This window comes from Polyergus mexicanus, unplaced genomic scaffold, assembly GCF_030449975.1.
Source record: "Polyergus mexicanus isolate NDT 795.1 unplaced genomic scaffold, iyPolMexi1.0 SCAF_10, whole genome shotgun sequence".
Taxonomy (NCBI): domain Eukaryota; kingdom Metazoa; phylum Arthropoda; class Insecta; order Hymenoptera; family Formicidae; genus Polyergus; species Polyergus mexicanus.
The window spans coordinates 5,804,514-5,818,391 of NW_027223330.1; the positions used below are offsets into that span (position 1 = coordinate 5,804,514).

At 28.4% G+C, this 13,878-nt stretch overlaps 2 protein-coding genes across 7 annotated transcripts in view; one reads left to right on the forward strand and one right to left on the reverse strand.

Moving 5' to 3' along the window:
- Window positions 1–7,586, reverse strand: part of Ttll5 (Tubulin tyrosine ligase-like 5) — a 233,363-nt gene extending 225,777 nt beyond the window's left edge. The window contains exon 1 of the mRNA XM_070303015.1: window positions 7,373–7,586. The gene's annotated coding sequence lies outside the window, so the exon portion shown is untranslated. The remainder of the gene's footprint in view (window positions 1–7,372) is intronic.
- Window positions 7,587–9,631: 2,045 nt separating this feature from the next.
- Gb (solute carrier family 7 member genderblind) overlaps window positions 9,632–13,878 on the forward strand; it is an 89,982-nt gene continuing 85,735 nt past the window's right edge. For 2 of the 6 annotated variants that reach the window (XR_011447452.1, XM_070302849.1), the window contains exons 1-4: window positions 9,632–9,852; window positions 10,004–10,200; window positions 10,324–10,546; window positions 10,620–10,735. Coding sequence is in view for 5 of the 6 variants with exons in the window: in XM_070302849.1 (XP_070158950.1) it covers window positions 9,851–9,852; window positions 10,004–10,200; window positions 10,324–10,546; window positions 10,620–10,735 (538 nt within the window). In the remaining variant the exon portion in view is untranslated. Of the gene's footprint in view, window positions 9,853–9,895; window positions 10,201–10,323; window positions 10,547–10,619; window positions 10,736–13,878 lie in introns of those variants that run through there. The other 4 variants (XM_070302846.1, XM_070302845.1, XM_070302848.1 and 1 more) reach the window with 4 other exon arrangements.

Below are 13,878 nucleotides of genomic sequence, written 5' to 3' on the forward strand. Positions count from 1 at the left end.
ATTCTTGCGTGCCATTTCGTAATTATTCGCTTTATGCTAATGCTGTAATGTATAACGTATTTATGAAACTTATAAAATTATCCAAAAACTAAGCTTAGCAAGAAAAGTATTATGTAAAAAGAACATTTTCCACTTCTTTCGACAGTTGTCAAACTACATGTTTTCCCGTATGACTAGGCTTACTTTGACACTGATTTTACGGTTATTTATTAATTGTCAAAGGAAAAGCTTGTTAGTTTTCGGACAATTTTACAAGTATACTAAAGCGATGTGTAGTCTTGTTTCTTTAAAATATCTTTTTATTTAAAAATGGCACGCAAGAATTCTCAGCGTGTCATTTCTCGCTTCTGACATCATCATTCCAATATTTGCCACGGCGACTCTACTCAGGAGCCTTAACCATTTATGTTTAACTATTTATGTTTAAATTTTAGAGTTGAAATTAGTATATAATATTGTTGAACAAACTGATTTTTTATTTAATTTGATTCGATTACAATCGTTGCAACAAAGTTTATTCAACCCAGAGGTTTAATTCGTTTTACTCAACATTTTTTTTCAGTGTATGTCAGTGAAATATAGTATATAATAAAATGGAAAGTTTTCTAATTGTTGATTTCTTTTTATAAAGAGAGTTTCTATTAAAGATTGGAGGGAATAATCCCCAAGATAATGTTCATCGCATTCTTTCCAAAATATTTACAAACAAATACGCGATGAATTGCTCCTGGAAAGGCATTCGCAACAATTTTAAAGTCTCCGACTTACAGAATTTTATTAAAATTATGAGAAGTACGTTCTACATGTTATTAAACATACCTGTTAACCGAAATCTTTTTTATTATTTTACTAACTCGATATATTATTTTTTCCAGGAGAAATCATTTTACAATATTAAATTTTAACGAAAACTAAGTTTAATAATATAGTCGCGGAATGGCTGCATTCTTTCACGCGTCTTTCGCCAAACAAAGAAAGCAGAGAGAAGAGATAGAAAAATATATCGAACAAAATAAATTAGTGAAAAAAAGTAATTAATTAAAAGACAAATAAGTGAAAAAAGTAATTATAATTTGTTACTTCGTCATTTTCAGTTTTTGTCATTTCGTTATGAAGAACAGAAATGTACGTTTTCTCACATTTTATTCTTGTTTTCATTTGTTGTCTATAAAAAATCGATAAAAATAGTGTACATGTTAGTCCATAAAAAAAGTTAGGAACTGTATATACAGGGTATCCCACTAAAAGTGACCATCCTCTTTTATTTTTCAAACTAAAAGAGATAGACCGTAACAAATATATATCAAATTAAATGGTTCAAACTGAACTCTATTGTGAACATAATAGTTGCTTCCAAAAACTATCTGTATTAAAGAACGGAGAGGTATATATGCATATTTTTTTTTTAATAATATGAATTTTTCGACATAGAAAAAAATGTAGTGCTGTTCGAAACGAATACAACCATTTAATTTGATATATATATATATATATTTGTTATGGTCTATCTCTTTCTGTTTAAAAGATAAAAGGGAATGGTTACTTTTGTTGGGATACCTTGTATATTATGTCTATGGTTGTTTTTGTTATTCTGCAAGTTTCGCGGCTCTTTTTATTTCAATGAGTTTTTGACTATTGCCGTTTTCACTTTTTTCATTGATTACTCCTTCCTTTTTTAGCAGTCTTTTTAAATAAAAAATCTATTAAAATATATAATATCATTATAACAAAAAAATTAATATACATTTCACAAATACTTCAAATAAATATTAATATAAAAAGCAATGGCTTAATTTACATCAATATTTTAAAACGCGTATTAAGTACTATATGAGCGAATCGCAAAACCATTTCTCTAAAGAATAGTTATTTAAATTTTTTTAAATAATATCTTCGTTTTCCATCATTCAGAAGAGAAAAGTTGTCTTCTTGACATTTAATTATATAGATTTTTGTTAGAACTCAAAATTTTAGTTTCAAAACAAAATAAAATTTTCGTTTGCTTAAATAATGAAATCGACATAGCTAAATATAGTTTTGTTATGCAACACACACATACATCTCAGCCTGTATTACATTGCGCATTGAAGATCGACATTGCATTTGATCAATTGGAATTTATTAATTAAGAGAAACAATGATCTCATTGTGTGTTCTAATTGCAGACAAGCAATTTCAATCTGCCATGCTAATATGCGTTTTAGATGACATAAGCGTAATTTCAGAATATATATTTATGATTTTCGAATTCGATTTTTCCATAATAGTGATAACAAATTACCTACATTATATTAAGTCTGTTTTTGTCTCTAAAATTGGTATAATCATTTTTATTATTAAAAATCGTAATTTATTTTCTTAAATAATTGAAGAAAATATATAAAGATATCATTATCATCATCATTATCGTCATATACAGGGTGTCCCATAATAACCATCCATAATCATCTCTCGCGTGCAGGTAGAGTAGGTAAAACCGAAAAAAAATCCTTTATCATTTTGCGATTTTCATAATGATTATTGAGAAATTAATTTAAAAAAACGATCAATTCGCGTGAGTACAAGCACGCGGCGAAAAAGGACGGCTTAGAGACAACGAAAAGTTTGCGGTCGCACGACGAAATTTTTGGAGGAGCGGTCTACAAATGACAACGGTTACGTACAAACGACACATAACGATGGATTCTCGCGTTCTAGCAACCCCACATCAATGGGTTGTCCCTTACTGCACGCTTATATTCACGCAAATTAGTTGATTCTTTTTAATTAATTCCCCAATAATTATTACGAAAATCGGCGTGTATGTGTGTGTGTGCGTGTGTGTGCAGGTGTTTCAGGAGGAATGGTCAATATTTTAAAACATGATTGTGTGTACGTATTATTTTAATCAAAAAAGTTTATATAAACATAGAATTTATATAAAATAATGTAATTATATGGAAGGTTATAAAAAATTGTTTAAAATCATAGGAAAAATAATGAATTAATAGATAATATAAGGTTTTGCTTTTAAAAAAAAAGATGATTTTAAGATTTCTTTATAACTTTGTCTACTGACAACTTCCACTAACAACTTCTTCTATACGAGAATTCTTTGAACCAATCATTTTTAATACAAAGTTTCGTAGATGTTTTTAAATTTTACAAATATTTACATCATTATTTCATATTTATCATTTATTTATACGCATATAAAACATTGTTAAAATATTAATTAATATAAAACATATTTTTTATTTACAGAGGAAACATACATTACTATTATTCTAAATATGTCTCAGAAAACATTCATAAAAATTTGCAGTTCCAAGAAAAAAATATAAATTGTGAACAAATAAAGATTCCGTTATGGTAAGTATTAATCTCTCTCTATATATCATATAATTCATACTTGTTTTACCTGTTTAAAAAAATTAAAAGTATATTGCCTTATATATTTTTAATTGTTTAGATTCTCCTTTAAGAACATTGCAAAGCTGGAACTAAAACAAACATAACGATGATGGTATTGATGATAACGTTGATGCTGCAAAAACGATAAATAGTAATTATACATTAAATAACAATATTAAAATTAATAGTGGCGATTATTTTAATGCAAATGATAACTCAAATAATAACATACAAAATGAAAATACTGCTTCAGTTATCACGACTTTGATCTGTACTAATAACATAGTTAAAAAAAAAAAAAAACACCAGAACGAGACTAGTCGTTTCTTATAGTTTTTTGGACGCTGAACTCGAATCCGGTTTCCAAATTGCTCCATCACGTCAAAATTTTGAGAAATTTGCAATTAAAGTTGCTAAAAAGGGCTATGTTCACGAACTTTGTTTAGATTGAAATCTAAACATTTTTTAAGTTTTGATATCCACCATATTGAGTCCACCATTTTGAATTTGACTATTTTAACATTGCATTCGTATTCAGCGACCTAAAAACTCTTAAGTTTAAATAATAATTGAAGACTATTTGGTAAATCGTCAATGATCTAATTCACAGCTAACTTCTGCAATACATCCCATATTTAACCGTGGATATCTTATTAACAATAACCGACACCAAAAATTCTTTTTGAGGGTTGGAAATCCCCAAACTTTATTTTGATAAAACTTCTTCAGTCACATATTGTAGCTATAATTTTTGTAGCTTTAATTGCAAATTTCTTAAAATTTTGACGTGATGGAGCAATTTGAAAACCGGATTCGTGTTCAGCGTCCAAAAAACTATAAGAAATGACCAGTCTCGTTCCAATATTCGAAAAAAAGTAATTTTTTTGTTGAACAGTGTAATAGCAGCAAGCATATTGATGAAAATAATGATATAGTAAGCGATATTAATTACAAAAGTCATGAGTTTAACATTGATAAACTATCAATTAATAAGACGCTTTATGAAAATAGTGCTGTAATTCTGAATGAAGCTGTTTTAGATTTGATAAATGCTCTTTCTTTTAAACATATATCTTCTTTTATTAAAATATTGTATTTTTCAACTAAAACAATGTATTTCTACTTAAAAAATTGATTTTAAAATATGTATATATTATGTTTATATGATATACTTATAAACAATATATACATATTTGTATATACATACATATATTCATATAAAGAAAACAGATCCTGTGTGCGATCTGATATGACCTTATATTTGATAAATAATATCATATTTATTATACATAATTATATATATTTATATGTAATCTATAAAAGATTATATTTTTTTGGTTATGTCTGTTTATATGTATATGGTATAATTTGATCAAATATAATGATATATAATCATATTCGACTAAATGTTTTCATACATAATCAGATAAAACAGCTTTGATCTAATCGTATATAGTTCAACACCATTTTTATTTAAACCAATATCACCATATTTGATATTAGATATAATCATATAATATCAGTTATAAATAATATATGATATTTAATAATAATAAATAAGATATGATCATATTATATAATTTTTTCTTGAGAATCTATAAACTCATATTTTTCTCTTGTCTCTATTACAAAAAAGTTTTCTTTCCAATGTAAAATTCTCAAGAAAAAGGTTAAAACGGTAAATAATGCAAGTTTTTTCCCTAGGTCTTGGATAAAAATCATTGCATGTCCATATAACAATTAACATAATTATAACATTTCATGCGTGTTGTATTTACAATATCAATATAAAAATCAATACAGAAAATTAACCTAATTAAATTCCAGGGTTGGGAAGTAACGCGTTACTTGTAACGTCGTTACCGTTACAGTTACTTTTTTCTGTTTGTAACGGTAACGGTAAAGTCGTTACATTTTTACAGTAACGGTAACGAATTAGCCGTTACTTTTATCGTTATTTTTTGGTTCTTTATTATCTTATATCTATTCAATAAATGTATTTTTTGAAAAATATTTTGTAGCCTTCTATCATAGGCTGCATTCTGATACTCACTGCCAGTACTGAAAATCTATAGTAACGTAAATTATAGACTTTACAATACTGACAGTAAATATTGGAATACACTCTTAATAATATCAATATTTCTCTTATGAATATTTAAAAACAATATTTGATAAAAATTTTCGACAAAATTGAAATTTGTAAATTACAATTTAAATTCTTATAAAGATAAAAAGTGTATTAAAAAGTAAAGATATTAATATAAAAAATTAGAATCATTAAAGTTAATAATCATAAGTTTAATCATAAGTTTAATATAAAAAACGCTTGCTATATAGAGACTAGTTTAGAGTTTTTAATTGTAACATAAATTATTACATTTAATATTGATCATTAAATAATTTTATAATCTAACAGCTTATTTTAGCATTACAAAAAACAAAAACATAACAAAAAAGTAACGAATCATTACTTTCCAAGTAACGGTAACGTAACGCGTTACTTTTATAGAGTAACGTTCCCAACCTTGTTAAATTCTAAAACTGTAAGAGAAACCCATTTTCAAAAAATCCATTCGTGAAACTTAAAATTATAATTAATTATTAAAAAAATATTTTTCGTTTAACTTATAATTTGATTCTGCAGACAACTGATAAGTCTCTATAATACATTCTATGAAATACATGCAAATTTTTTAGTGCATTTGTATATATATATATATATATATAGAAAAAATCTTGTAGAAAATTTTTACTTTCACACCCACACACACCCATCCCCACACACACACACACACGCGCGCGCGCGCGCACACACACATATTTATATAACATATATATATTCATTGTCACAAAAACAACAATGGTAAATATACATGTAATGTATATGTATAGTTATAATATACTGCCAAAAAATTTTTTTCATTTTTCTTTCAAAAAAAGGGAAAATTTTCAGATCAATGTAAATACTTTTGTCAAAATCAAAGTAAGATCAATAAGAAAATATAATAAAAAGCATTATAATAGTATATTTTCAAATAAAATAGTCCAATTACTTCCAAAAAAAGCTTTTATTGTTTTGCATACTATATATTTGCAACAATTTACATCAAAATTTTATCTCCGTACAGTTTTATTTTAATTTTTCTACAATTTAAATGCATCTTCCATGAAATGTAACTAGCTGCTTTAGTGCTTTCACACTTTCTAATTTTGAACCCAATAATGCAATACATATACATAGATTGATAGCACACACAAAATACACATTTAGTTAATTACTTACTACGTTAATACTATCTTTAAATTAACACACTTCTACTCTTAAGTTATATAGAAAATTGTTATAAAGATAAAAAAAAATGAAGTTGTTATATATAAAATGTTTATATTGTAATAATGGACGAAGAAACTATATAATTTATAAGACAACTGTAATTTGTATATAAAATCTACTTTAAATATGTTTCCTCTATATTAATATAGGTCAAAGCAATTAAAAAGAAAAGAATTGTAAGCACTATATTAATATCGTTCACATATGTATATTTCAAAAACTAGATTAGGATCTGTGAAATCTAGAGGAATATGAAAATGTAAGTGGAATATTTTTCAAATAACGAGATTAATAATTATATTATACGATTGTTAATTACTACAACTATTTATTTATATATACAAATAAATAAAATTGTTGAGAATCACAAACAGTATTTAACGTTTCGTCATCCTAAGAAATCATTAAATCCAAACCGTGTTTATTAGCAACAGTATTGAATTGCAGAATAAGGTGTGTGTGTGTGTGTGTGTCTGTGTGTGTGTGTGTGTGTGTGTGTGTGTGTGTGTGTGTGTGTGTGTGTGTGTGTGTGTGTGTGTCAGATGGTACGCGCGCGCGCGCGCGCTTGTGTGTGACATTACAGATGACAAACTATCATACTTGTCAGAAATATTAAATTATCTACAAGTTATTAATACTCACCGCGATATACTCTGATAATAACCTATTGCCTGTCGATTTTATGTTTCGTGAGTCGATGCAACGCGATGACCTCATTTTATAATATTCAGATATAAATTGCAACCGGTACTAACCACAGCCATATTATATCAAGACGCAATGCGTGTACTGCTCGTTCCTCGTTTCTCGTTTCTATCAATCGAATGCTAAATTAATGCCTATGTACAAACAGCGACGAAAGTATGAGCAGAGCGATATTTCCGATTAGGGACCGGCTGTACGCGATGCGTGCTTTACGCATGCGCGACGGTGAGAATATAGCCACAGCATAGGCTGCGGTCGAAAAGACGCTAGAAATGCTTCGAAGCGTTTGATTGACCAATCAGGGCAAAGAGAGTAAAGATTTCTTTATTCTAATTTGTTAATGCAATGCTTCGAAGCATCTTTAGTATCTTCTCGACCGCAGCCATAGACGTAGTATATCTAGACCATAGACATAGTATATCTAGACCGAACGTTTGTCTTTATTTAAGGAGTGGGGGTAAAGATGCACGTAGAAAAGGGCATACTCTGTTTTGTGTCCCTTGCGTTCTCTCTTGCTCACACATAGCATAGCACTCTCTTTCGTCATGCTACGTGCGAGCGAAAGAAAACGCAAGGGACACAAAACAGAGTATGTCCTTTTCTATGCGCACCTCGACTCCCATTCCTCAACACTTGGTCTAGATATATTATATCTATGAGGGCAACTCTCTCGGGCTGCGTTTAGAAACATCCCCGGATGCACGAGCGTCGTTCTATCTTTGTTCAACTTTAGTAAATAATAAAGATAGAACGACGCTTGTGTGCATTCGGGAATGTTTCTGAACGCAGGGCCGATTTTATGTTAGTCAAAACGGAGTGCGCATGCGCGAAATAAGTAAGTTGGCCAGTAATGCCATCTAAATTTCTCTTTCACTTACTCTTTTTTTCTACTCTTTCGTTTTCTCTTACACTATTTAAATACTCAATTAAATGCCTAATACTACCTATCTTATTTGGCGGAATAGATGACATTGGCCGGTATTCATGGTCAGTTCTTATATTTAAGATTATCTTCCCAGACAGCACAAAACATCCTCAGGATCATCCTGAATATGTCCAGGACGGTTCAGGACATTTGTAGGATGTTTTAAGATATTATTATAAATATATTTATAAAAGTTTAATATGCATACATAATTATTTTTAGTTGTGTCGGCTATTTAGAAATCTTAAGTATTATAATAAGTATTAATGTCCTATAAATGACCACTGGATAACCCCTGGATATCTGTAGGATATATCTGCCCTGTCTATTATATTGGATGTCTTTTGGATTTCCAGAGGACATATACATGTGCAATTAATTGTTAACGTTAATTTTGTTTAATATTAATAATTGAATTTGATGCGCACATTTTCATATATCCAAAATTATTATTTATTTAATATTTCATGAGAAATGTTACTGTTCGCAACATTCCAAAAACTTTACAAACAATAGTATTCAACCGCTAGTTCGTTGGTTTACCGCTATGCGACACGCGAATTCGTATTTGAGATTTGGTTATGAGAATTATATAAAGCTTGCAAAGAGCAACTGACAGGAAATTACAAATGTAATTATTTTCTATCAGTTCAATTTTTGATGCAATCCCAACATAGGGAATTCAGATATTGGATTGTTTAGAAAATATTACACTATTCAAACCCGGGAGCCAAACCTAAAATATTCATAGAGCCGTATTAGTATCTTAAGACGTTACTTAAGACGGTCTTGAAATAAAAACTGACTATGAATACCGGCCTAAATACTAAATGCTCACTTTTATTATTGGCCGCATTCAGCAGGGCTGATTTCGAGAACGTCATCCATGTGCACCAAACGTCATTTTATCTTCGTTATTTACTGAAAGTTAAACAAAGATAGAACGACACTCGTGTGCACACGAACGACGTTCTCGAACGCACTCCAAAGAAAGCGAATTATCATCTTGCCAACACTAGACGTTGATTCGTTGGTTCTAAAAGTAAAAACCAATCACATTTGATTGCTACTAAGCGGTTTTCTCTGCTGAACGCGGCCATTCTTTCCTCATTGGATGAAAGTATATTGGTATAAACTAGGTCATAGAATAAAGGCTGCGGTCGAGAAGCCGTTAGAGATGCTTGGAAGCATTTTGCATTAATCAATCAGAATAGAGAAATCTTTATTCTTTTTGTCCTGATTGGTCAATCAAATGCTTCAAAGCATTTCTAGTGTCTTCCCGATCGCAGCCATGGAAGCATATAGAAGTCTGTGATTAGGTTATTTTACACTGTGGAGCAATTATTTTTTTCAAATCTTTTTTTTGCGTAAAAAGAAAGACCGGATGAGTATGTGATTATCAAAATTTAAGTAGAGTATCCTAAATTCTCATTTATCATATCGTTTTTCTAAGTTTGCAGAATAGTTTTTATTATATTTTTAGATAATATATGTGAGTAAGAGATATTGTCTAAATTATATGTCTATTATACTTCTATATATTATTTTCTATGATGGCATATATTCGCTGATATATTTAATAAAATTAATTAGAAAATCTTAAATTATTTTATTGTCAAGAAATAAATTAAATATCTTCTAAGGCACTGCTTTATAAAAATGGTGAATGAAGTATTTGATGAAACACTCAGAGAAATGCAATTAATAAGCTCTGATGATGAGGGATCTGTTCGATCACCATTTAGTAAAGGGCAAAAACTTGTGAACAAGATACAGATGAAAAAGCAGTTAGGCCTTTTAGAAGGAATAGCCATTATATTAGGAATTATATTTGGCTCAGGTATATTAAAACTATAAATTTTATATAAAGAAGAAATTCAGTTTCTAAATCAATGAATTTTGATATATTTTGTGTTTCTATATATATATTAAATGTTTTTTACTAAACTATATATATTTGTAGGCATTTTTATCTCACCAAAAGGAGTGATACAAGAGGTGGGCAGTGTAGGAGTATCTCTAATCATATGGGTATTATGTGGTCTGCTCTCTATGATTGGTGCCTTGTGCTACGCAGAATTAGGTACTAGTGTACCTCGCAGTGGAGGAGATTATGCCTATATTCATGAAGCATTTGGTGCACTACCTTCATTTTTGTACTTATGGGCTGCTAATTTAATTTTTGTGTAAGTAAATCTTTATTTAATCAAATCTTGTTAGTTGGAAAAAGTATTGCAGAAATATATTTGTCATTTACAGACCTACAACAAATGCTATCATGGGACTGACTTTTGCTCAATATGTCTTACAACCATTTTTTCCTAATTGTGCCATTCCAGACTATGGCGTGCGACTAATTGCTGCACTGAGTATATGTGAGATTTTAGCAATATTAAATATATACAATATTATATCTAGATGTAAATACATTGGTTTATGTAAAATGTATTTACATATAAAATACTTGTGATATATTGCCTGTGTTCTAATATTCACTGCCAGTACTGGAAATCTATAATATACATTTTTTTTTTACCTGAGCTATAGATTCAGTACTGATTGTGAATTTTGAAACACAGCCATTATATCTAGTTGCAAATATGCATGCAAAAGCCAATATCTATGAATACATCTAAATATATATATATATATATATATATATATATATAATTACATTTTAATAATTTAAATATAGTACTAAAAGAATATTCACAATTTAAAATAATTTAAATTACACCTCATTTTTTATTAACATTACACAATTTTATTTTTTTCAAAAGATAGAATTCGGAAAATAATAATGACAATAAATTTTCATATAAATACTTTTTTTTATTTTTTAAAACTTTAAATTAATGTTCAATTTAATTATTTTAAAATAGAGTAATTGATAAAACAAGTTTTTATTTAAAAAATTAAAGAATTAAATTATTTAATCCTTAATAATTTTTTAATGCTTTCAAAAAAGTTTGAGAACTTTATCAATTATTCTATTTAAAAATAATTATAAAATTTAGTAATTATTCGAAACAATAATATTTCTTTTTATTTTAAGAAGTGATAAAAGTATTTAGTTGTGTGGAGATGAATTTATTATTATTACTTCTCAAATTTTTACATTTCAAAGGGAATAAAGTTGTGTGAGATGTTAATATAAAAAAAAAGGTAATTTAAATATAAAAGAAATGAAATTAAAAATCTTGTGTGTTACACTAGTTAATACATGCTTTTACGTTACTAATCCAGAAAGTGACTATCACCAAGTCATTCTGAGTCTGATTACTTTAATTAAATGGGAGAGATATTATTCGTTATCGATTACAAATGTTGCAATTGGTACTCATTATTATATTAAGTATAAAATTATATTGTTAGATAACTAAGAATCTTTCTGTGATATGAATCTACACTTGACAATGTGTCATCAGGTTGCTACTTGAGTTACATATGTTACTTTTGATTTTTCAATTTTATTTTAGAATCATTGTGCGAACTACAATAGTTAGATCTCGATATTCTTCCTCTATTGAAAAAAAGAAAATAAAAATATGGGGTTTTCTTAAGGAAAAATCTTTTAAAATGTTTTTTGTTTTCACTTTAGAATTATTTCTTATAATATATATGAATTTTATTAAAAGTTATAGTATGTTTTATCATTAGTCTAGCATTGGAATATTTTTCTGATTTAGTATGATTTGTCTCGTTATCTTATTCAGGTCATCTTGCAGGTTTTACTTTTATTGTGTTGATTATACAGTTCAATAAAAAAAAACACACACACACAAGAATAAGATTAGTCACTTCTGTAACCTTTTTTGTCAAATACGATTACGGTTTCAAAATGTTTCTGTCATGTCACAAGTTTGAGAAATTTGCTGTTAAGATTACAAGAAACGATTATTTAATGTATTTTGTCATATTATAATTATGTTATCAGATGTGATAGATTTTTTTTAGAATACTGAGTACAAATTCAATGTCAAAATTGACAAATTTAAAATAGCAGAATTAATTATTTTATTTGGTTTGATTTTTCTCATAGACATAGTATATCTAAACCGAATATTAAGGAGTGGGGATCATCAAATATTAGACAGAGATAGCATGCTTTGTATCACCATTCTATCTTCATCTTTTCTATCTCTTCTACTTTTCTCTTTCTCAGTTAGACAAAGACAGATCGGTGATCGTACAGCAGCTGTCTCTTTCTATTTTTTGTTCTATTTTGCGTTCTGAATACAGGAGATGTAGAGACGCGCAGTCTATATATTATACGTTTATGGTTTTTCTTTGTTTTTTTTTCACTTCAATCCATGCAATTATAATAATAGAGCTTATATGACTATAATGATTGTAGTACTTGATGCTGCTGGGTATACAAAGTATTTGTTAGGTAGTTGTGAGAAGGTTTTTTTGAAGTGGTTTTCGACGGATATTATACATTCGCCTTTGGTGTCTCTCTAACTCTATATTAATTAAATAATACATTATTTAGGATTGTTGAAATTGTCTTGAAAAGTTTTTGACGATGCTGACAAGAAAAGTATATCATTTCATATAAAAAAAATGGGTTGACTATAATGTTAAGAAGAGTTTCCACTTTGTTAGCATTGAAATAAGCAATTTCTCGAAATTTTTAGGAAAGGAACTAATAAAGATAGAATGATAAATTTGATATCCATAAAAATATATTTTTATTGAATAAAAGGAAAATCGCTATGTTATTTGGAGCTGTGGGGGGCCGAGTAAGCGGATCAAGCAGCCCGGTGAGATGAGTAGATGGTGGAATTTCCAGAGCTTCCAAAAATTATCTAAAATCTAAAACAAAAAATCGACCAGTTTTATAATCTGTAGATGTTTGCGCATAAAGTAGACTAGAATAAAAAAAATATAAACAATTTTGAGTGAATTATGGTTACTTAAAGAAAGAAAAACATTTTTTCCACAAAAAATGACTGCCTTTGAGTAACCATAACTTACTCAAAATGTTATATATTTTTTTTATTCTAGTCTACTTTATGCGCAAACATCTACAGATTATAAAACTGGTCGATTTTTTCGTTTCAGATAATTTTTGGAGGCTCTGGAAATTCCACCGTCTACTCATCTTACCGGGCTGTTTGATTCGTCCACTTGGCCTCCCACAGCTTCAAATAACATGGCGATTTTTTTTATTCAATAAAGATATATTTTTGTGGATATCAAATTTTATCGTTCTATCTTTATTAGTTTCTTTCCTAAAAATTTCGAAAAATTGCTTATTTTTCAATGCTAACAAAGTAGAAACTCCCCTTAAACTACATAACTCTGATTATGTCGTATATGCCCTCCAAGCAACTTTTGTCTAAAACATATTTTTGTGTTATTAATAGTTTCAAAACTATTTGCCTATAACACTTTAAATGGACCATTCTGTAATATATACATATACATATACAGGATGTCCTTGATCCTTTGAAATGATCCGCTCTATAAATGACAACAATTACGTATGAGCGATACATGATGATGGATTCTA